Raw genomic sequence first — 22,606 nt, forward strand, 5'->3', positions numbered from 1 at the left:
CCAGTGGAGGCCTAGCCAGATCCTCAGGGAACCCCATGAAGGCAGAAGGAGCCTCTGGAGGGGGGGAAGGAGGGGGGTGCTGGGTTCTCTGGGAAGAGCATGTGGCTGGAAGGGAGTGGCTGCTGGTGGGAAGCGTGCAGGGAGATCCAGGGGGCCAGCACAGCAACAGGGCCTGGCCTGAGGCCGAGGGAGGCGCTGCCCTGCCGGCCTCCATCTCCATCGATTGGGGTCTGTGTCGTGCCCACCTCCAGAGCGCGGGGCCTCCAAGGGGCTGACAGGTTCTCCTCGTTGCCCGGCAACTGCAAGAGCTGTCTGCTGTTGCTAGGAGCAGACTGGGGAGGCCAAAGGAGTGAGGATCGGCTCTCAGGCCGGGGCGGGGCTGGCGCAGGAGAGGCCCGCTTTGGGGTTTTTGTCTGTGCGTGGACAGGCTGTGATCTTGGCCAGTGTGCCCATTTTTATAGTGTGTTCTGTAGATTTGAGGCATGTTGGAGACTGGGCCGATGTGTGGATGTACAGAGCATGTCTCTGGTGGCTCTGTGTCCAGGTTTATATTAAGGCATGCCTCCTGGATGGGCACTATATGTTTTTGTCAGGTTTGTGCCATGTCCATGACAAGGCATGCCTGCTCTTTGGCTCCAGGCAGGAGAGAGCCTGGAGAAACCAATGGAGGGTCAAAGGCTGATGGCTCTTCAAAGAAGGGAGCCGTTCAGATGGGGTACACAGGCACCCCAGAGAGAGGGGACAGCCAACCTGAGGACTGGAAACTAGAACAAGGTGTGTGCGGTGGGGTGTTCTGAACAGGGGTCTGCTGATGGATAGGCAGCTCCCCACCTGACTTCAAGGACCTTCTCTGTCTCTGGGCTGGGGCCTCCTAGGCACATGGCAACTAGGGCCCCCCAGGACCCCTTTCTCTGCAGCCCCTTCAAATGTCCTGTTGAGGCCAGGGCTGTGGGCTCCTGCTGGAGAGCAGGATCAGAAAGACTGAAAAGTTCAGGTAGAAATGCCACTGTCCCCACTGGGGTGGGTGGTTGATAGGCCAAAGGGTTGCGGCTACCACCCAGTGGGAGACTGAGCATGGAAGGATAGCCTGTGGGGTCGTGGCTCCCACCCGTGGAGGACAGGCCTGCAGGGCACAGGTCATACGATCGTGGCAACTCCTGTTTCCAGAAGTCCGCTGGCAGCTGTGTTTCTCTCTCTCTTCCTTGGGTCCCTGCCTGCCCCATCCCAGACTGTAGTCCAGGATGGCTGCCTGCAGGAGGACGCCTCCCAGCAGATCAGGGAAGGCTGGATAGGCCTTGGATGAGCTGAGGAATGAACCTCAGCGGAGGGAATAGAGCCTGGGCCAAAGCGCAGAGGTGGCAATCGACTTCGTTTGCTTTGTTTTGCTGCAATCTAGAGAGGGAAGGGGACAAACCCGCCTTAAGACTGAGAAAACCGCAGTCTGAAGCTCGCGGGTTCGTTGCTTAACTTGTGACGAGGACACGCCTCCTCCGCCTCACCCGACTCGCGGAAGCTCGGGGGAGGGGTTCCTGCTGGGCTGGGGAGGTGGCCGAGGCCCCCACCCTCGGGCTACGAGACCCTCCCACCGCCGCCGTCCGGCCGCGGAGAGCCTGGCGCCCGGCTCCGCACCCAACCGGGGCCCGGCGCCGCCCGCAGCCCCCCTGGCAGCCCAATCCCCGCGCGTAGCCCTGCCTCCCGGGCCGGCCCTCGGCGTGGCCCCGCCTCCGGCCCAGGCCCGCCCGGGGCCCGCCTAGCCCCGCCCATCTCCCCGCCCTGGCGCCAATCACCGGCCCCGGGTCCCTTCTGGGCCCGCCTTCGGGCCCGCCCCGGCCCAGTCCCGGGCCGGGCGCGCGCGGGCTCCACCCCCGGCCCGCCCCGCCGTCGGTGCACGGCGGCGGGGAAGGCACCGCCCGCAGACGCTCGGAACTGCCGACCCGAGAGCTACCCGCAGAGGGCTGGCGGCGGGAGCGGAGTGGGTCGGGCGGGGCCGAGCCGGGCCGGGGGCCGTTTGGGGGCCGGGCGGCGGCCGGGCCGGGCGGACTGCGGGATGGGCTGCACCGTGAGCGCCGAGGACAAGGCGGCGGCCGAGCGCTCCAAGATGATCGACAAGAACCTGCGGGAGGACGGCGAAAAGGCGGCGCGGGAGGTGAAGTTGCTGCTGCTGGGTGAGGCCGCGCCCCGCGCTGGGACCCTTCAATTCTCGGCCGGGATTCCCAGACAGGGACTTTGAACTCACAGACAAGGGCTTTGTAAACTAGCCCCCCCTCCTCCCCTCCGCTCCGGTCTTGACCCTTAAACCTGGCCTGAAACCCCAGCGTGGACCGCCTAATAAGGGTCTGAAACCCTGAGTCGCCCTAGACCTCTGATGTGCAGCCCAGCCTCTAGGTCAGAACCCCAACTCATCCCAGACTCGAGACCCCCAAACCCAGCTCCCCAGAGCCCTTGGCCATCCCTTGCTGACCAACCGTACAGACCCTCAGAAACCCGTATCTTGTTTTTCTGTCCTTCTCTAGACTTTACCCAAAACCACAGAACCCCGCTGGGCCCTCACTCTCAGGCTCCACCTGTCCCCCTCACCTGCTCCCCGGTATTCCTCTTGGGCACGAGCATCCCTGGGGTCCCTCCCAGGCCCCCACCCACTCCCTCCTTCCCCTCCTGTGCCCCATCCATACTCTGGACTCTGTCTTCCACCTCTGCCCTCTGGCTTCAGGGGACCCCTCAGTGAAGCCCCATGCCCGCGCCGCCTGGCATCCCAAGCCTGCCGAGGCCCCAGCTCTCCCCGCCTCTGGCCCCCCAGGTCCTCTGCATGCATCACTCCCCAAAAGCCTCTGCGCCCCCTCCCACTCTGGCCTTTCCCAGGTTTGCCCACCCCTGCACAGTTGGGCCTGGGGCTGGGTTAGGCAGCAGGCTTGTTAGCCCCCGGGCGGGGGCGGCTGGAGGGAAGCCCCCAGGGCCAGGCCGGGGCGAGGAGGCTGGGCCCCAGCTTCCCGGGGAGGCTCCCCTTGCTTTACGTTTTCAAGTTTCAAGGCCTAGTCCCTGAGGCTCCAAGGAGTAGGAGAGAGTGGGGGAGAATGGGGGGGGAGTGGAGGGGAGTAGGGGGAGAGTGGGGGCTGTGGCCGCTTCCAAGGCCGGGGAAGATGGTGGCTGCTCTGAGGGTGGGGGAAGTGGAAGTGGCGAGACAGCCGACATATTGCTGGCCCTGCTCGGGCTGAGGAGATCCGCGGACGGTGTGGGGAGCCGCCTGAGGAGCTGGGCTGGGACCGCCGGGAGGGGACGGACCCTCCCAGGGGGAGTGGCGGATTAGCCAAATGAGGAGTTGGGGGACAAGCCACGGGTGGTCAGGTGCCTCTGAGCTTTGAGCTGGCCTTTTGTGGAGAGGGTGGGCCAGGTGGCTGTCCCCGAGGAGCCTGCCAAGGGGAGCAGTGTGGCGCCAAGTGGCAGCCTGATTTGGGGGTCTCAAGGCGGGGGTGGGGGTCCCCCGCAGCAGCGTCGGAGAATAGAGAGTGTATGTTGGGGGGGTGTGGTCCCTCGGCTTCGGAGCCACTGCGGATACCCCAGGCTGTGACACATCGGGCTTTGAAGGCTGGGCCTGCAGCTGAGGGACAGCATAGCTGTCCATCCCTGGGCCCATCTGTTGACTGTCCCCGGGGGCCTGGCCTCAGGGGCACAGTCCCGGAGGTTTCAAAATGGCATCCGCTCTGCTGTTGCCGCCGCAGGGAGGAAGAGAAGGGGCGGGAAGGGGCGGTGGCCCAGCCTCCTGGGCTGCTTTGCGTTGGGCGCTTGCCTCTTCCTGTCTCCTGCGAAGTGCGGCGGCAGTGAGTGGGTGGCGACGCAGCGGAATGCTTGTTGCTGCCCGCTGGGCCTGGGGAGGGCACTTCCGGTCCCACTGCCTCTCAGTGCCCAGCTTGGGGCCTCCAGCTGGTAGCTAAGGAGATGTGGGACTGGAGTAGGGCCTCCTGGCCTGCTCTGTGCCCCGACCCCCCCAGAAGGGCCCTCTGTCCCACCAGGCTTGCCTCTTGGAGCTCAGCTCGGCTTTTGGGCCATGCCAGGTGGGGCCCGCCAAGCCCTCCCACACGGAGCTGGCAGCAGCCAGAGGTGCAGGGCCTGGGTCAGCACTTTCTGGCTTGGTGCGCCCATCCCAGCATCCTGCCCCTCTGGCTTCTGCTTCCTCCATGAAATGGGCTTCTTGGGTTGGCCAGAGGAGGGCCGTGGCAGTGCCAGGGCCCAGCAGGGCGAGAATAGGAGCTTCGGGGAGGTTTCTGTGGGGCATGTGGGGTGGGAGCTAGGACCTGCAGATCATATGCTGCCAGGGCCTGGGAGACCAAGCTCTTCCTGAACTTGAAGATCTAGCCACGGTTGCCTGGGGATGGCTCAGCTGAGCCATGCCTTCTCTGTGCAGGTAGAGTGTGGTGAGTGCCCAGCTGTGGCAGGTTCATAGTCCTGGGCGCCTGTCCCACATAGCGGGAGAGACTCTGTCTAGGCAACGGGACTCGGGGCTGGGTATTTGCCAGCCTCCCCTCCCAGCCAGAGCCACGCCTGCTGCCCCGCCCGCATACTGGCTCCCTCCCGGCTGGGGCAGCCCTGCCAGTGGGCGGGTACAGTCACCGTCACCGGGGCAGAGGCAGATGTGGTACCCACTGGCGAGAGGATTTTTCTTGGCGGCTTGGTAGGGGGAGCAGAGGTGCTGATGCCCACCCTACTCCAGGGATACCCCCACCCAGTTCAGCCGGCCCGTCTAGCTGAGTCCAGGTGGATTCAGGTCCTGGGCTGGGCCCTCGGGGGACAGGAAGCAGGGGCCAGAGGGGGCTCTCTGTTTGGGGGTTGGGCTTGTGTGGGCGCCCTCACAGACAAGGGTGAGACAGTGCCCACGGATGGGTCCATGAACGCGTCAGGTCTTGCCCCTGGGCCTTTGCACCTGCCCTTTCTTGTGCTGGGCATGTTTCTATCTGGCTCCCTCCTTTCTTGTTTCTTAAGGCTGTATATTCAAGGATCAGCTTCCAGGAAGCTTTCCTTGACCACCCTCTCTTCTGAGGCCAGGTGCAGCTTCTCCCATCAGAGCAGGTATCTGCCTAGGTCACAGCTGCCTTTCCTTGAAATGGCAAGGGCAGGCTGGGCCCTCTTCATTTCCATGCCCAGCGTGGAACCTAGCACCTATTGGGTGCTTCTCTTTGTTGAGTGAAAGAACTTGGTTTTGGGGATGAGTAGATGGAGGAGTCAGGCGACAGACAACAGCCACAGCCTGGCACACTGACAGGGGCTCAGTGTAGGGCCGATGACCCAGAAGGGGGGGGAAACTGAGGAAAAGTTCTTGGGCCATTCCCTCTCAGCCCCACGGCAGCTAAGCCCTGCACCTCACGAACAGCTCTTATCCCATCCACGTGGCACTCTGCCTGACCAGTCTGCAGCCTGCCACGGCTCCACCTGTCCATAGGAGAGGGTGGCTTTGCAGTCTTCCTGCCAGCCTCAGGACATTTGGGGACTCCAGCAGGGCTGCCGTAGATGCTGTAGATGTCCCCAGACCCTCTACAAGGCTGGCTGCTGCCCACTTGGCTCAGGCTCCCAGGGGATCGGGAGGGCCGGCCCCCACAGGACAGCCTCTACGGAAAGGAAACCCTCGGTTGTCTTGCTCTTCCTTGGCACTGACACTCAGGGCCAGAGCAGTACTGCAGGGGGTCTAGCCGCTGCCCAGAGGAGTGCTGGTCCTGGCCAGGGCAGAGACTGCACTCAGCGAGGGCTCTGTTAGGGTTACCGAAAGAAACAGGCTTGTAATCTAAATATCTTTTAAAAAGAAAGGGGGAGACTTCTGTGACCTTTGTCCTGTCTGGATCTCCAGCAAAGGCCCTGACATAGTAAAAGTGTCTATAGAAAAAATGAAACTATTGAGCACATCCATGAACAGAGCACAGCTCCCAGGGAGAGGGCTAAGTATAGTTCGGGGGGCTGCTGCTTGGGGCCTGGTTCAGCTGGAGATAGATGGGAAGTGCTAGCCTGGGATACTGGGGCCGGGTAGCCAGCCAGCCATGGGCCCCTACTGTGTGCAGACCTGATCAGGACTCGGGTCTTCTGGGCGCACAGTAGGTGCCTTGTGGGAGGGAGCAGCCCCCCCTACGACGTCCTTTGGGAGGCTAGTGGTGTCCATGGGAAGGGGGCTTCCTGGAGCAGGCTCCGTGGGTTGCCCTGAACGAGGAGCAACATTTGCCAGAGCCAAGCACTGCTGCAGAGGGACCAGCCCAGGTTCCCAGGGGCTCTGTTCCTTGGCCTGGGGAGGAGGGACCTGCCCTTGGGCTCAGCAGACGTGGGTTTGAACCCCAGCTCTACCTAGTGCACCGGCCAGAGACCCGCTGTCAGGTGAGCCCCTGGCAGGAGTCCTCTCCATCCATAACCTGGGGATAGGGGGTGCTCCCACCCGCCCAAGGGTATTGTGGGGACGGGGCCCTTGGAGAGCCACCCGAGCTGGGATCCTCTGCTTCGGAGCTGGGAGTTTGGTGGGAGGGGTCTCCCCAGCCCGTAGCCTGCCTGGGGTGCACGGGGACACTGAGGAACCCCCTCTCTCGCCCTCAGGCAGCAAATGGGGAGACTGAGGCAGGAAGGCAGGTGGTGCCAGGCTGTCGTGGAACCTTAGGCCCGGCCTCGGGGGCTGAACCCCCTTCCTGGGGCTGGGGTTGGGGGTGTGGCGGGGCACTGGGCGCCAGGTGGGCTGGTACCCAGGCCCCCCCCCCCCCCCCCCCCCCCCCCCCCCCCCCCCCGCAGACTCGACTCTGAGATCTTTCCTCCGCCGCCTTCTGGATCCCGGCTGGAGTTCATTAGCACTTGAATGGGGGGCGGGGCTGCGCGGGCCTCTGGAGCGCTTCTTCCCACCCCTCCCCCAGCCCAGGCCGGGCTTTGTCTGTAAGAGCGGGTCGGGCCGGCCTCGCCCGCCAGGGGTGAGCGAGGGTCCCAGCGATTTCTGACCCTCGCTGCCTGCAGCCTGCCCATTCCCGCTGGGCTTAGCCCCCCTCCCGTGACCCCATCGAAAGCTGCAGCCGGTGCGAGGAATCGTGCCTCTCGGGTGGGAGTAAGATGGTCCAGCAAGGGACACCCCTGAGCGGGGAGTCAGGGGGTTTCGCAGAGGAAGTAAAGGCTAGGGACATCCTAGGTTGAGAGGACAGCAAGTGGTGGGGGTAGGAGACCCCCAGCCAGAGGGAGGAGCAGGTGGTCCGAGGGAATGAGCTGCCTCTGAGCGGCGCAGGCCCCCCAGCAGTGTGGAGCCACCCGCTGTGTTGAGCCAGAGCTGGGGCTGCCAGATGGCGCTGGGCTTGGTCAGCAGCCCCCACCGCCTGGGCAGCCCATCGGGGTGGTGGCCACAGGCAGGCCCCTCTGGGTCCCTTGGTGGCGTCATGGGTGTCCCAGACCTGGGAACGCTGCCCCACAGGTGGCAGCAGGCAGTGCCAGGGCTGGGGCCCCCCCCCCCCGCTGCAGGAGCTAGCACTTGAGGCCACTTGGCCACAGGCAGGCAAACTTGTCCTGCCCACCCTGCCCTGGATCCCAGTCCCTGTCACTCTAGGTCTCTGCCTTGAAAAATCCCTTATTCTCTTAGCAAGAACGGTGATGGAGGAGGCAGCCCCACATGAGCCCTTAGGCCCTGAGAGACCAGGGCCGCCTGTCCCCACACCCCAGCAGAGGACAGGGCAGTCTGACCCGGGCCTGAGTGCTACCTCCCCTCTGCCCCAAGGCGGGGGTGGGGGGGTGGGGGGAGTAGGGCACGGGCTGGGTGTCTGCCTCATCCTCCCAGCACCTCGGGGCAGGACTCCTGACTTAGGGTTCAGTGAGAAGGGGAAAGGGGGCCAGCAGGTTCTGGCCAGGCCACAGCCGCTGGAACCTGCCGAAGATTAGCAGCAATGTGCCCGGGGAAGGACAGGGGCATTGGGACCCTCTGGTGGTGGTGACTGGTACCTGCTCCTCTCAGGTAGCCCCTCCCTCAGCCACAGGTACAGGGTGGGGCCCCCTGCTGCCCAGCCCCACCCAACCCCTTGAGGCTGGAGCTCTTGTTCTTACTAAAACCTTACCCCACCCTTACCCCCCACCCCCACCCCTGCTGCTTCTGGGGGCTGTGGGCGCTCTTGGTGGTTTGGGAGGAGCCTTCTCCCTGTAATAACTGAACAGCGCTGAGGTAGGCCTTCGGGGCTGGCCTACTGTGTGTGCTCACAAGGATTTGGCTGGGAAGGAGTGCCAGTGTGAGGGAAGGCTTGAAGGTGGGCTCAGACACGGCTGGTTGGGGAGAAGGTGGCATCCTGGCTTGGAGCTTTCCCTGGGCACCAAGCCTGCTGCAGCCTCGGGATGTGCGGAGTAGTTCGTGATGGCAGCACCTACTGTGCACCGGGTCGGGGGAGCAGTGAGGTCTGCACGTCAGGGCTGGGCTCAGGCCTCTCCGGGAAGTGGTGTCCACACTAGAGGAAAAGGAGGAAGCAGCTGGGGGTGGGGAGGAGCCCAAAAGAGGAAGAGGCCAGAGGGCGCACTGTGCTGTGGGGGAGGGGGAGCCCGAGGTTCCCCCACCCTGGAGCTCTGTCAGCTGGGGGCCAAGGGGGTGAACCCCACCTACTCAAGCTTTCCTTTCTAACCTTGCTGGAGGGCCCTGGGTTGGGGTAAGTGCAGGCAGCTCTGTCCCTTGTCCTGCCCCAGCAGCTGGGCCCACGATACCAGAGAAGATGGTGCCTCTGAGAAGGATTCCAGGCTCCTCCTTTGGCCACAGGAAGTGGTCGCTGGAACAGGGACGCCAGAGGGAGGGTGAGCAGGAAGGCACAGAGCTGCTCTTAGATTCCCGAGCGGCCATTACCTTCTTAGGCCGGAAGGCCAGCCACAGGCCCAGATGAATGCCCGGAAATGGAGCAGCAGCCCTGGGATTAATTCACTCTGGGCTTCCCCTGCGTGGGCTTGGATAGGGGGGACCCTGGCCAGGCCCGAGGATTCCCCTAGGCCACCACCCACTGGGCCTGGAGGTGCCTGCACTGGGCCTCAGTTTCCCCTCAGGTGATGGGACCTCTGCCGGAGCCTTGACTGTTGTGCGAGGTTGGACTCTGCGTGGTCATTTAACCCTGTGAGGCTGGGGCCAACATTACACCTGTTTCACTGATGGGGAAACGGAGGCTGGGGAAATTACATGAATCTCCCAGATAAGTGGAGTGCCAGGCTGAGCCCCAAGCAGTGACTCGGCACCTGCCTCCTGGCCACGGCGGCCCCTTGAGAGTCAGTGCCCTGCTGGCGGGAATGACCGGTCAGGACGCCAGGCAGGTGCACACATGTGCCGTGTGTGCCTAGAGGTCCTGCCTCTGGGAGCCCCAATTCCTTTTTCAGGGACTCGAATGGGGGGGTTGTCTGCCTTGGAGAGTGGGCGACCTGAGGCCCTGAGCACAGTGTTCTGCTCAGATACAGGAATCTGTCGGGTAGCCAGAGGGTGACCTCATTCGCCATAGTCGCCCCTCTTTTCACTTCCCTCCCTCCCTTGCAGCCTGAGTGCCCTCACGGCAAGGCTCATGTCCCAGCTGAGGGCTCACGCCATAGCAAGGGCTCAGTGGTGGGCATGTGCATGACAAGCTGTGGAAGTTGCATGTGCCTGTCATGTGGGTTGGTCCCGGCACGGTGGGTGGTGAGGCCAGTTCCTCATGCTTCTTGGCCTCAGAATTCTGGGTTTTTCGGCCTGGTGAGGACTTGCCCCTTCCCCCTGCTTTCCAGAGTTTCCCAAGGGTCTTTCCCTGTGTTGTCAGGCCAGACCCTATGGACTGAGGGGCCGGTGAGAGGCTCAGGAGAGCCAGAGCTGCCTTGAGGAGGCCACGTGCAAAGCCGTGACCGTGCATCCTCGTGGCCATCCAGGGCTGGGTCCTGGAGGGCCCAGTCTCTCACCTTTTTCCCTGTAGGCCCTCAGCCTGCCTACTTCCCTGTCTGGGCCCGTGCTTCTCAGCACGGTCTCGTGGCCTGTGGGCACATGGACACAGGGCCGCTCAGGCTGGGCCCTGGGGCAGGTCGGGGTGGGTGCATGTGAGGCCTGGGGGGCCGCACATCCCTTGACGGGTACATTTCACAGATGGGGTGCTGCAGCTCAGGCACCAGGCACCTCACTAGGGTCTGCCACAGTAGAGAGGTGGGGTCATTTGGGCCCCTTGAACAGCCAAGAGAGTCCCCAAATGAAGAAGCTTTGCTGGAGGGCGCTGTGCCAAACAGCCAGGCTCCACTTGCCCCCCGGGCCCTGGCCTGAGGCCCAGTACCTCCTGGCTCCGGCAGAGGGTGATACCTGTGGCCTCAGGTCTCAGGGCCTCCTCTTCCCCAGGCTGGCTTTTCGCTCTCGGTGCCTCAGTTTCCCTCTGTATAGTGGTGGGGGGGAAGCGGGGGGCTGCAGGAGACAGCCCTGTCCTGGAAAGCTCCCTCCGTGATGGGGTAGGGAGCCCCAGCCTTGGCTTCTCCTGCACAGAGGGCTCTGAGTGGGCCAGACGGCCCGCTTGCTAGCCCCTCCCCTCTTGCTAGCCCCTTCCCGGTGGTGGCTTGGGGACAGGAGGAAGGGAGGTGCAGAGTTTGTTGGGGCAGTCCGTGGGAAGTGGCCAAGCACATGAGTGGGGGTATCACAAAGCCGCTGTAAGACCTCGCGTCCCTGCCCCCCTCAGTTCCAGGCCCTGGTGCACCTTCTCTGGGAGAGAGGGGGCCCAAAAGCCGCACCTGGAGGAAGGAAGAGACTCCAGGGGCGGGGCCTGGTGGGCCTTTGTCTGGCTGGGCTCACCGCCCCCCCCTTCCCATTGTTCAAGTCTCTGCAGGCCCCGGGGCTTCCCAGGCTTGGGAGAGGGCGGAGGGTGAGGGTCCCGCCAGCCCCCCCCCCCCAGCCGCCCTCAGTGGCTGAGGATGCTTTGCGGAAACAAAATAGGCCCCAGCGCTGCCCAGCCCCCCACCTCCTCCACCGCGTCGCCAGCTGCCGAGCTCCCCCTGGTGGTGGCAGGGTCGGGCCCTGGGGCTGCAGAGGAGGGGCGGGGGTGTGGGGGGCCGGAACCGCACGCCGGAGACGTGGCACCTTCCTGGGCTGGGGGTGGGAGGTGGTGTCCGAGCCGCCTTGGGGGTAGGCTTTCCTGGAGGGCTCATCCCCATCCTTCCGTCGCCGCTGGGGGGTGGGGGCCTGGGTTTGTGGCAACGTGGGTGGGTCTGGTGCTGTGGTTTGGAGCCGGGCTGCTGCCCAGCGCTACCCGACAACAACGGTGGGCACCCCCCCCCCGTGGCCCCAGCCCCGCTGCCCGTGAGAATCGCTGCCCTGGACCTGCCACGTTGGCCGGCTGCTTCCCCCCAGCCCAGCGTGTTTGCGGGGAGCTCACGGGCAAGGGGCCTCTCTGCAGGGAGGGCTTTTCCCCCAGCCGGCGGGGCCTGGTGAATGTGTACAGTCAGCGAGCAGCATCTGCAAGGACGTACTGGGCAGGAAGCGGGCCCGGATTTATAGGAGTGCCCCGTTGTGTGGAAGGGAAGTGACAAAGTCAGAGTGAAAAGGCAGCAGAGGAGTGAGTGGCCCACTCCTGTCCGGTGTCATACCAGCTAAGTCCCAGCAGGGGTCAGCCTGCTAGCCTCTGTTCTTGCTCTTCATCTGCTCCTTATCTGAAAACCCTCAGAAGCTCTTGAGATAAGGTGACCTCAGCAACCCACTCTGCCGCCGCTGGTGGTGGCTGCAGGGACCAGCACAGCACTGCCCTGGGGGCTGCAGCCCGTGAGCATTTTAGCTATATTTTTCCAAAGGGTAGAAAAATAGTGCTGAGAACTTTTATCAGCACGCTCACCACCGGGAGGAGATAATGGTGGTGTCCATTTTACCGAGGAGGTGCAGGGGAGGGGGACAGAATGGGGGGTTACGCGGGGGAGGGGACAGAATGAGGGGGTGCACGGAAGGTCTTGGCGATCTCACGAGGCAGGCTTGGACCTTCTTCAGGTAGAGGACCGAAAAGTTAAAGGTCCTGTCAGCCTCCGCAGAGGGGAAATTGAGGCTGAGAAGATGCTGTCCTCCCAGCAGGGCTAAGGTTAATCTGGTTGGAGGAAGGTTCTAGAAGGGCATAGTGACTTGAATGCTGGGACTTGGTATAAGCAGGTGGCTGGACCTGTGGCCCCCACCTCCTGCTGCAGAAACCCTGCTGGCCTGGTTTGGGGCAGGTGGGCGGCACTGCCTCCCTTCCCTCCCCCCTGTGCCCGCCCACACCTGGGCTCTGTGCTCCTGGGGGGAAGCAGATGTTCTAACGCAGAGCAGCCACTGTCAGGCATTCCTGCCTGCCTGCTGTGGACCAGCAGCTGTACCCCAGGGCAAGGGCTGCAGAGATTTCTTCCTTGGTGGGAAGAGGTGTGGCTCAGTGGGAACAGCGAGGCCACCGCAAGGAGCCTGGCTGGGGCCCTCTGTGGGCAGGAGGGGCCGCCTCCCGCCGTCCTCTACTAACTGACGCCTCTACCCAGCACCTTTGCAGCGACCCGTAGCCCGCCTGGTGAAGGGGAAGGCGCAGGGGCCGAGTAGGGGAGCTGGGGTGCCCACGACTGTCAGGGTGCAAGCAAACTCTGAGCCAAGTGCCAGCTTATCTGGTAGGGGAGAGCCGACAGGCCCCAATGGAAGAGGGGTCCGGCCGGAGGCCTGAACGGTGGGCTGCTGCCCCCCTGCGAGGGGGCTGCCTGTGGGCCAGGGTCTTCGCTCCACCCATTCCACCCAGATGTGATGGCCAGGCCCTCCCAGCTCTGCCCTGGCCTCGCCCTTCATTCTGTCTCTAGGCTCCTGGCTGGGCTGGGACTGCTTCCTGTCTAGCCGCCAGCACCACACCCTTGTCCTGCCACTCCTCCCCGCCTGAGTCACGGCTCCTGGAAGGACAGAGGGACCCGGCTGGGTCCAGGGGTGGGGGCCATGTGGCCTTTATTCACCTCCCTGTCAAATGGGGCTATTTCTGTAGTGAGCCTTCTGGGGGCAGAGGGTATCCTCCTAGCTCTTCTAGAATTCGAGTGCCTTAGGAGGAGAGAGTGAACCTGGCTGAGCAGGCCTTCAGTTATGTGGCTCCCAGCCTGGTCTGCCCGGGAACTGTTCCCCTCGGCGTCCACCAGGCCTACTGATGCCAGGAAAATGAAATGCAACGCAAGTTGGCATTGTGGCCCCAACACCGGGCAGGGTCACAGATGGTCCACACTGAGAGTGGTCCAAGGGCCAGGCACCCTCCCCCACCCCCAGTGGCCACACAGGGAAAACCCATGTCTCAGGTCCCCTGTGCCCCCGGGCAGTTGTCTCCTGAGCCTCGGTTCCCCTTGGCTGGGAACAGTATGATCTGACCCATCCTGCAGGGACCCCCCGACTCTGGCTCACTTTGTGGTCCCTGGTTCTTCTGCTCCCTCCTGTCTGCTCTGGGTGCCTAGCAGGGTGGAGAGGGAGCCAGACAGTCACACAGCCCTGTGGTCACCAGGCTATACTGCCCTCCTTTCAGCTCCCTGTCCTGGGGGCTGGACCCCTGGGGTTGGGCATCGCTGCCAGGCTTTCCTAGGCCCCCCTCGTGTCCCCCATAGCATGCGGGGGCTTTTGAGGATGAGGGGTCTTGATCCTCTGCCAAGTCCAGTCCAGTGTGTGGGGGGGTGCTGCCATTTGATCACCCCCCATGCCCAGGGGAACCCCACTAGGCCTGGTGCCGCTGGTGCCAGGCCCCCTCCCCAGGGCCTGCACATTTGTGACACCTCCCCATCCCGCCACCATCCTGGGAAGCAGGCCTGAGGCCGCCGGAAGTCCCGGGATCCCAACCACCTGGTGGTGGTCGTGGGAAGAACTCAGCCCTTCCTTCCTGAGGAGGCCACTGGGCTGTGGACATACCGGGGCTGCATCTCAGCTTCTGCTGGTAAAGTGTGGGCCGCTCGGGAGGGCGAAGGCTTGGTGAGGTCTGCTGCCCTGTTCTGTGCCTGCTGCTGCTTGGAGGGCACTGCCTGGGGAGGCAGGGAGTGAACCTGGTGACAAGTGCTCCTGGTTCCTGTGGATTCCGTGGCCCAGCTGCAGCACGAGGCACTAAGGCCAGCTCTGGGGGCACTGCCCGGGCTCGGTTTCCTCATTAGATGGGGATAAGAATAGAGCCTACCTCTCAGGATTGCTGCTAGAACTAAGTGACTTAGAGGACGCGAGGGGCGTGGAACCACAACCGGCGCACAGTGGGTGCTAGTTGCAGCTCTCCGTTATTCCTGTTGCTGCTCACGTTAGTTAGTCGGTTAGTGAGTGAGTTAGCCCCTTCAACCTCCCAGGTTGTCTACACCAGCCTGACGCATGCTAGGGTAGGGCCAGCGCCCCCAAGTGTGCCCTCCCCACAGACGTCTGCTGAGCTGCCCAGACCTGCCACCATGATCAGTAGGGTTGGGGCCACGAAAGGAACAAAGCGCACAGGCAAAGCCCTGGGGTGGCAGGAGGCCGGGCCGGGCACGAGCTCCACAACAAGCAAGTCAGTTTGGGGGCCCAAGCAGATGGGGTGGTACGGACCCCTGGCAGGTGGGGACAGTGGAGCCTGGAGCCCTGGCCCACCTGGCCCACCTGCTCCCCCCTGCCGGGCCGCCTGAGCCCAGCCCTGTGCCCACAGCCCCTGGGGAGGGCCTGGCCCTCGCTTCTCCCCCAGTCTCACATCTGGGGCTTCCCGCTCCGGGCTCGCGAGGACCAGGCCACCTCTCAAGCCGGTCCTGCCCAGGGAGTGAGACATTCAGCAGCATCCCTGGAGACTCGATTGCAGTCGCCACTCACATGGGCCAGCCTTTAAAGAGCCCCTTCTGGGTGGTGGAGGAAAGTGGACAGCACAGCCTGTTCTGTGCAGGTTTGGGAAGAGGTGCAGGTGTGACAGATGGTGATGGGGCAGGGGTGGAGGCAGGATGGGCTGGTCCGGGCTCCCTGGACTCAGGGCAGGAAGCCTTGAGGGCGAGAGGGAAGGCTGTCCCTCCCCTCCATGCCCCAGGCCGGGGAGCTGGGCTGGCCCTCTAGATCCTCACACCTGCTTGTGCAGACTCTGGGGAATGCAGGTTCCTGGGCCACACGCTTCCATATCAGCTCTGTTTGCGATGGGACTTGGGACTTTACTTTTTTTTAAGCAGTTTTATCACACCCTACAGTCCATCCAAAGTGTACAATCAATGGCTTTTAGTATAATCGCAGAGTTGGGGCATTCAGCACCACAATCAATTTTAGAATATTTTTATTACTCTAAAAGAAAAATCCCCTGCCTCTTAGCCATCGCCTCTCAATCCCTCTATCCTTCCCCAGTCCTACATTACCACTAATCTAATTTGGTCTCTGAAGATTTATTGATATTTACATTTTATACTAATGGCATCATACCAAATGTAGTACCTTGTGTCTGATTTCTGTCACTTAGCTTAATGTTTGATTTTTTTAATTATCGTAATTTTTCTAAAATTAGAGAAGCTATAGGTTTACATAAAAGTTATGTAAAAAATGCAACATTCCATATACCCTCCTCTTGTTGACGCTTAGCATTGATGTAGTACCTTTGTTACGATTGATGAAAGAATATTAAAATATTACTAACCGAAGTCCATATTTGCATTACAAGTATTTTTCCCCACATACCACCCTGTTGTTAACACCTTGTGATTTTTTTTATAATTAAAAAAAATTACTGAAGTATACCATTCCTACATGAACATACGTAAACAATAAGTGCATAGTAAAGTTGTGAACTTACAGAACAACTATGCATATCCTACGGGGCTCTCATACCTCCACCCCCCATTGTTGTGAAAGAGCATTGTCTGTTACTACCAACTACAGCCCACGTCTTAAATTTGGTGTATTCTCCCCCCAACCCTCCCTATTACTTTTTATTCCTAAACCATGCCGTTTAATATACAATCAGTGGCGTTTGAACACCTTGTGCTTTTTTTCTTTTTTCTTTTTTTCTTTTTTATTTATTTCCCTCCCCTTCCCCCCTGTTGTCTGCTCGCATTATCTGGTGGCACCGGGAAACTGCTGCTTTTTTGTTGTTGTTGCGTCATCTTGCTGTGTCAGCTCTGTGTGTGTGCTGTGTCACTCCTGGGCGGGCTGTGCTTTTTTCACACGGGGCAGCTCTTTGCATGGGGCTCCCCTTCGTGGGGGATACCCGTGTGGCACGGCACTCCTTGTGTGCAGCAGCACTACACATGGGCCAGCTCGCCACACGGTCAGGAGGCCCTGGGGATCGAACCCTGGACCCTCCATATGGTAGGTGGATGCTCTATCAGTTGAGCCACGTCCACTTCCCTTTGCTTTTTTTAACATCTTATTCTGAAAGGTCTGAGCCCACATTTTAAGGGGACTGGCTGGGCCAGGCATCATGGTCTCAGGTGTCCCCCTGCCTTTTTTAATCTGGGCCAAGACTGTTCTTCTGAGCCTTATTGTCGACGTCTGTGGAATGGGCGCAGAAACAGCGCCTGTGGGGCGGCTGTGAGCCACGGGAAAGCAAGGCAGCAAATCTCCACGCCGGTGAAGGGTGCAAGCAAGAGCGAGGCCTGCACGGCTCGCGTCGGTGCCGGGACAGGTCAGCTGTGTGACGCTGTGCCTCCCAGGTCTTGGTGTCCACCTGCTCAGGGCCGACCTGGCGCAGCAGGCAGAGGGCTAGGCTGCAGGCCATGTGTGGGAGGCAGGAGTGTGCCCCTCGTCCGAGTGTGGGGAGCGGCCCAGGGGCTAACAGGGCTCCCCGCCTTCAGCTCTGAGTCCAGGGAGCCGCAGGGGCTTGATGGCGCATGCGGGAGGCAAAGTCCTGGGGAGAGCATGCCATGGGCGCGGCGGTCCAGGCGGCCGCGGCCCTGCCGGCTGCAGCTCTGCTGGCCCACTGCCCACAGCCCGGCTGCCTCGGCGCGGGTGCCCCCGGGGAGGCTGAGGCCTCCCTCGGGGACCCAGGGGCTGGGCGGCCCTGGCAGAGCCCACTCCCTGACCGCCTGCGCCTCTGTTCCAGGTGCTGGCGAGTCAGGAAAGAGCACCATCGTCAAGCAGATGAAGTAAGTGGTGTCGTGGGGGCGGCCCCCGGACCTTGCTTTCCCCTCCTCTTCCTCCCTGTGATAGGCAGACCCCGCTGCTCCCCGCACAGGCCCAGCCGGTCTCAGCCGGGCCCAGGACCCTCTCGGTGGCCGTCATCCATCCTCAGGTCCTGGTAGCTTGGGGCAGTTTCTTCCCCCACGAAGCAGGTCCCCGCAGGCCCCAGCCCCCCCAGGCAGCCATGAGGGGTCCCTACACCCTCTGCACCCTAATTCCTGACCCTGGCTGCCAGGATCATCCATGAGGATGGCTACTCGGAGGAGGAGTGCCGGCAGTACCGGGCAGTTGTCTACAGCAACACCATCCAGTCCATCATGGCCATTGTCAAGGCCATGGGCAACCTGCAGATTGACTTTGCCGACCCCTCCCGGGCGGTAAGTAGACTCCCCACCCCCACCTCCCAAAAGGCTTCAGGGCAAGTCTCGTCCTGGGGGACCCAGGAACACCCCAGCCTGGGTCCCCTCCTGGAGGGCTCCCTGCCTCGGCCGGGGGTGGGCATGTGCTCCTGAGGCTGGCTGACCGCCCACCCACCGTGCCCAGGACGACGCCCGGCAGCTGTTTGCCCTGTCTTGCACGGCCGAGGAGCAGGGAGTGCTCCCTGAGGACCTGTCTGGAGTCATCCGGAGGCTCTGGGCTGACCATGGTGTGCAGGCCTGCTTTGGCCGCTCGCGGGAGTACCAGCTCAACGACTCGGCCGCCTAGTGAGTGCTCCAGGGGGCTGGGCAGGGCCGGGCGGGGGGCGGGCGGGCTCAGCAGCCCCAGAGAGGTGCCTGGACTGCGCGTGGGGCCAGGGTCTTGACCGCCGTCTTGGTATACTTGGGGTGGGGGGTGGGGCACGGTATGGAAAAGCCAGGACCAGTGACAGGCAGGGCGGCCTGTACCGAGTCTTTGCTCTCCTTAAAGAATCATTGTAAAGGACATTTGCTGCCACCCACTTGGTGCCAGACCCTGTGCAGGGCTTCGGGGACATGGCGACGAGCCGAGCAGACAAGTCCCCAGGCAGTGACAACCCGGGGTGTCAGAGTGGGGAAAGGCCGGGAGGAAAGACTGCGGCAGCTGTGCTCGGAGCGGGCAGTGGCCAGGGGAGCAGTGGGGTAGGGGGCTCGGTCCTGGGGGAGCGCAGAAGTGGCTCTGCACGGTCACGGAGGACGCTCGGGCTAGCCGGAGGTCACAGAGGACACTCGGGCTGGCTGGAGAGGAGGGCACAAGGAGGAAGGAGGTTGTCTGGCAGGTGACAAGTGTGCGTGCAGGTCAGAGCCCTGGACCTTGGCCCTGGGAGGTCTCAGACTGGACCCAGGACTCAGCTGGAGACTCGCAGGGGGTCCCAGGACTGTCCTGTTGCAGAGCACGGAGGACCCCACGGGGAGCAGGACAGGCCGGCTGGTGGCGAGGGATGAGAGCTGCAGGGCCGGGGGGAGGTGGCATCCATGGGCTTTGGGTGGTACCTCCCCGTCCCTGCCTCTGTTAACTCTGCTGGAACACCCGCCTGGTCCTATTCCATCCCAGCCCGAGCCCACCCAGAAGGGGCCGGACCTTGCCGAGGGTGGTGGGAGGAAGGTCTTGCCCGGCTGTGATTCCTGAGCCCTGCACCCACCCCGGCCGTGGGCCCCGTGGAGGCCGAGCCCAGCCTCCCCCTGACCTCCTGTGGGCTGAGCACCCTCGTGGGTGCGTCCTCCCTCCAGGAGCTGCGCAGTCACAGCCAGACACAGCGGGAGCCGCTTCTTAGGATCACAGAGGCTCAGCCGCCAGCAGAACTGCTGGGGCCCGTCAACCAGGGCCACCTAGTGCCCAGGCTGTGCAAGGAGGGCAGGGACACAGCCATCCCAGAACTCCTCTGTCCTGTTTCTTCGTTCCCTGGACATTTACTAGGCACCCACTGCATGCCCAGCACTGTTCAGGGCGAGGGAGTCAGCTGTGCTCCCGGCAGGCTGATGCACCCCAGGGGTGGGAGGGGATTAGAACAGGGAGACGCCAGCCCCTCATCACAGCAGTCCTCCCAGGCTGCAGGGGGCAGGGGGGGCCCCAGCCAGGCGGGGGGGCGGAGGCTGGTGTGGAGCCCCCCGGCAGGCCTCCCGTCAGGGAACTCCGTCTGCAGGGGCTGGGGCGGTTACACAGGTCACGGCACTTGCGTCACGGGTCCCCAGTGGCCCTTCCTGTTTTTCTGTTCTGTCCCCGCATCTCTGAGGTCATTTCCCTCTGGCCCGGCTTGGCCTGGTTGCTGGTGGGAGCCAAGGGCTGGCCCTCGGCAGCCCTGCCCCAATGGGGAGACCTCAGCCCAGGGCAGCAGCTCGACGCCATTGGCCCAGCCCTCGGGGTGTGGGCAAGGATACTGAGGCCACCAATGGGGCTGGCTCCAGGGCCCAGCTGGGGCGCCCGATGCTAATTAAGGGAACTAGCAATGAGGGGCCCCAGGGGCCTCTCCCCCCCAGCAGGTGTTGATGCCCTCCCCCTGAGGAACCCAAATTTTACTGGGTGTGCCCACTGGGCCTGGCAGGCCCCAGCCTGTCCAGCCCAGCATCGAGGGACTGGGCTGGGTTCTCTGCTGTAATTGCAATAATTAGCACCCTGAATCCCTCCCTGAAGACCCGGCCCCCCCTTCCCCCCACCCGGTCCCCTCACTGCAGCTCCGCCGCCCTGGACCCTGTCCCAGGGAGGCCTGGCTCGCATCAGCCATGGCTGCACCTCCCCCGGGGCCCATTCTGGTGGGCGAGCGGGGACCAGGAGCTGAGTCCAGGTTTCCTCATCTGAGCAAGGAACGAAACCGAGGCAGGGGTGAAAGGAGTGAGGGTGCCGCCTGGGAAACGGAAGGCGGGAGGGAAGGGGCCTCCTTGCCCACCAGCCTGGGTCCCAGTAAGGAGGCCCCGTGCTGGCCCTCAAAGCCCCACCTGTCCCCACCCCCAGCTACCTGAACGACCTGGAGCGCATCGCACAGAGCGACTACATCCCCACGCAGCAGGACGTGCTCCGGACCCGTGTGAAGACCACGGGCATCGTGGAGACGCACTTCACCTTCAAGGACCTGCACTTCAAGTGAGTGGGCGCGGGCGGCGGGCTGCGGAGACGGGTAGGGGCAGGGCCCCTCGCTCCAGGACCCGCCGGCGGCCACGGTGGGCGGGGGGCTGGTCCAGGACCCCCGCAGCCCCTCGCCGAGTTTCTCCCGGCCGCGTGGCTGCCGGCAGCGATGGCGGGAAAGCGCGTCCTCACCACCCGGCGCACCAGCGGTCAGGCTGTGCGCCTCCTGCCAGCGACTCCCGGGCGCCCGGTGGCCCAGGCGTGTGCCGGCCCCGAACCGGGGGTGAGGTGGGTGGACACGGGTGGCTCCGGGAAGGCCACCCTCTTCACAGGCCCCTTCCTCGGTCTGCCGGCCGGCGGGTTGGGGCAGCTCCGTTCCCTGGAGCTGAGGCGACCGCCGCGTCCCCGTGCGCAGGATGTTTGACGTGGGTGGTCAGCGGTCCGAACGGAAGAAGTGGATCCACTGTTTCGAAGGCGTCACGGCCATCATCTTCTGCGTGGCCCTGAGCGCCTACGACCTGGTGCTGGCCGAGGACGAGGAGATGGTGAGCGGCCACGGGGCGGGGCCGGGGGCACAGGGGGGCGTGGCCGCTGGTGCTGACCGCCCTGCCCTCCCCCCAGAACCGCATGCACGAGAGCATGAAGCTGTTCGACAGCATCTGCAACAACAAGTGGTTCACGGACACGTCCATCATCCTCTTCCTCAACAAGAAGGACCTGTTCGAGGAGAAGATCACGCACAGGCCCCCTGACCATCTGCTTCCCTGAGTACACAGGTGTGGAGGCGGGGCCTCTGGGGAGGACTGCAGGGACCACGGGATGCCCGTGGAGGCACGGAGCCCGCGCGTGGCGCCCTCGTTCACGTGCTTGGAGCTTGCTTATGTCCAGGAGCCGGCACGCACTGGGGGGGGCCCTGTTCACTCACACAGCCACGCGGGATGGCGGCCCGCCCGCCACGCACACACCCATGCGGGATCCTGCCCGCCACGCACACAGCCACGCGGGATGCCGCCACGCACGCGGCACAGGTCCTCATCGTTTTGTCTCCCGTAGGGGCCAACAAGTACGACGAGGCAGCCAGCTACATCCAGAGCAAGTTTGAGGACCTGAACAAGCGCAAGGACACCAAGGAGATCTACACGCACTTCACGTGCGCCACTGACACCAAGAACGTGCAGTTCGTGTTCGACGCCGTCACCGACGTCATCATCAAAAACAACCTGAAGGACTGTGGCCTCTTCTGAAGGGCGAGCGGGACCTGGCAGGATGGTAAGGCAGAGGGGGGGGTCCACGCGGGGCGCCGAGGAGGAAAGAAATGGAGCCAGTGAGCCCAGAGTGGGGGCGAGGCGGGGGCCTGGGGAAGGCCCCAGTGGGGGTCGTGAACCTGGGGGCGGGCAAGGGAGGGAGAACAGGGTGGGGAGTCAGGAGGGTGACTAGGTGGGGCGCGGGGCACAGGGAGACCTGGTCTTGGTTCTGCCCGGTGGTCCAGGCAGGCGGAGGGGAGGGCCGTGCCCATCTCCCTTGGAGAAACCCCTGCTCCTCGCCCGCCTGGCCATCGGCCTTGCCTGGAGGAGGCTGGGTGCCAGCAGGGGCCCAGCGCTGGGGCCCCCGGGTGGAAATGGGGTTGACTGCCGGCGCTCAGACGCCCCTCCCCCACGTAACCCAGCAACTGAAACTGGCTCCTGGGTGGTGACGGTGTCCCTGGAAACGAGGGGGGGGTATCAAGGAGAGGACCGCCGACCAGGCTCAGTGGGAGAGAGGCCTGCACTGGCTGCCTCCACACCCACGCCCTGACTGTCCCCCCCTCACCTGCAGGGCCATCGCCGACTCTGCTCCCCGCAACCCCGCAGAAGATGGGGCAAGAGGACCTCGCTTCCTGCCGGACCCTCCTGGCCGCTTCTCTCTCCTGTCCTCTCCACCCTTGGCTCCTCCTTCCCCCTCCCTCAGCTCCAGAGTTGGGGGAGGGACTGCCACAGGCCTCCCTGCTGGAAGCCCGCCCTTGTCGAGGTGTGGGCAAGGGCCATGGTACCCCTTCCTGGGCCCCCCTTCTGATTTTCAGCCGTTGTCTTGTTCTCTGCTTGGGGGTGCAGGGAGCCGCACTCAGTCTCCCAAGGCCTGTGGCTCGGGGGGGGGGGGCTCCCACTTCTCCAGCCTGGGACCCCCGGCTTCACCCAACACCAGCCCCGGACCCAGCCCAAGTCCAAATGTTTACAGGGAGCCTCCTGCCCCTCCCCACCCCCCAGCCGCTCGGAGGCCCCCAAGGAAAAAGCACAAGAAACGTGAGACGCACCATTCCTGGAGACCGAGGTCCACTTGCTCATTCGTAGCTTTTTAAAAAAGAAAATCAAGTTGAAAAAAAAAAAAACACTGCAAACCTAGAAAACGTTTTAGAGAAAAAACTATTTAAAATTGTCCGCTCCTGACCAGCGCCCCCCCCCACCTCCAGTGACTCCGTGCCTTGAGTGTGTCTGCGTGTTTACACCCATCCCTCTGCTGGCTGCCCCCCCCCCCCCACGGGCAGCACCCCTTGCCCTGCCTGCCCCAGAATTGGGTTCCAAGGGCTGTCGAGACAACTGCCAAGGTCCC

At 63.3% G+C, this 22,606-nt stretch overlaps 1 protein-coding gene across 1 annotated transcript; it reads left to right on the forward strand.

Moving 5' to 3' along the window:
- Window positions 1–1,927: 1,927 nt before the first annotated feature.
- Window positions 1,928–21,974, forward strand: GNAI2 (G protein subunit alpha i2). The gene is given in 10 exon segments (XM_004451823.5): window positions 1,928–2,165; window positions 16,929–16,971; window positions 17,241–17,382; window positions 17,549–17,709; window positions 19,910–20,038; window positions 20,436–20,565; window positions 20,642–20,755; window positions 20,757–20,796; window positions 21,074–21,289; window positions 21,836–21,974. Coding segments are annotated over 9 exon segments (1,068 nt in total). The 5' UTR covers window positions 1,928–2,047; the 3' UTR covers window positions 21,265–21,289; window positions 21,836–21,974.
- The last annotated feature ends 632 nt before the right edge of the window (window positions 21,975–22,606 follow it).

The sequence above is a fragment of the Dasypus novemcinctus genome, chromosome 26 (genome assembly GCF_030445035.2).
Source record: "Dasypus novemcinctus isolate mDasNov1 chromosome 26, mDasNov1.1.hap2, whole genome shotgun sequence".
Lineage (NCBI taxonomy): Eukaryota > Metazoa > Chordata > Mammalia > Cingulata > Dasypodidae > Dasypus > Dasypus novemcinctus.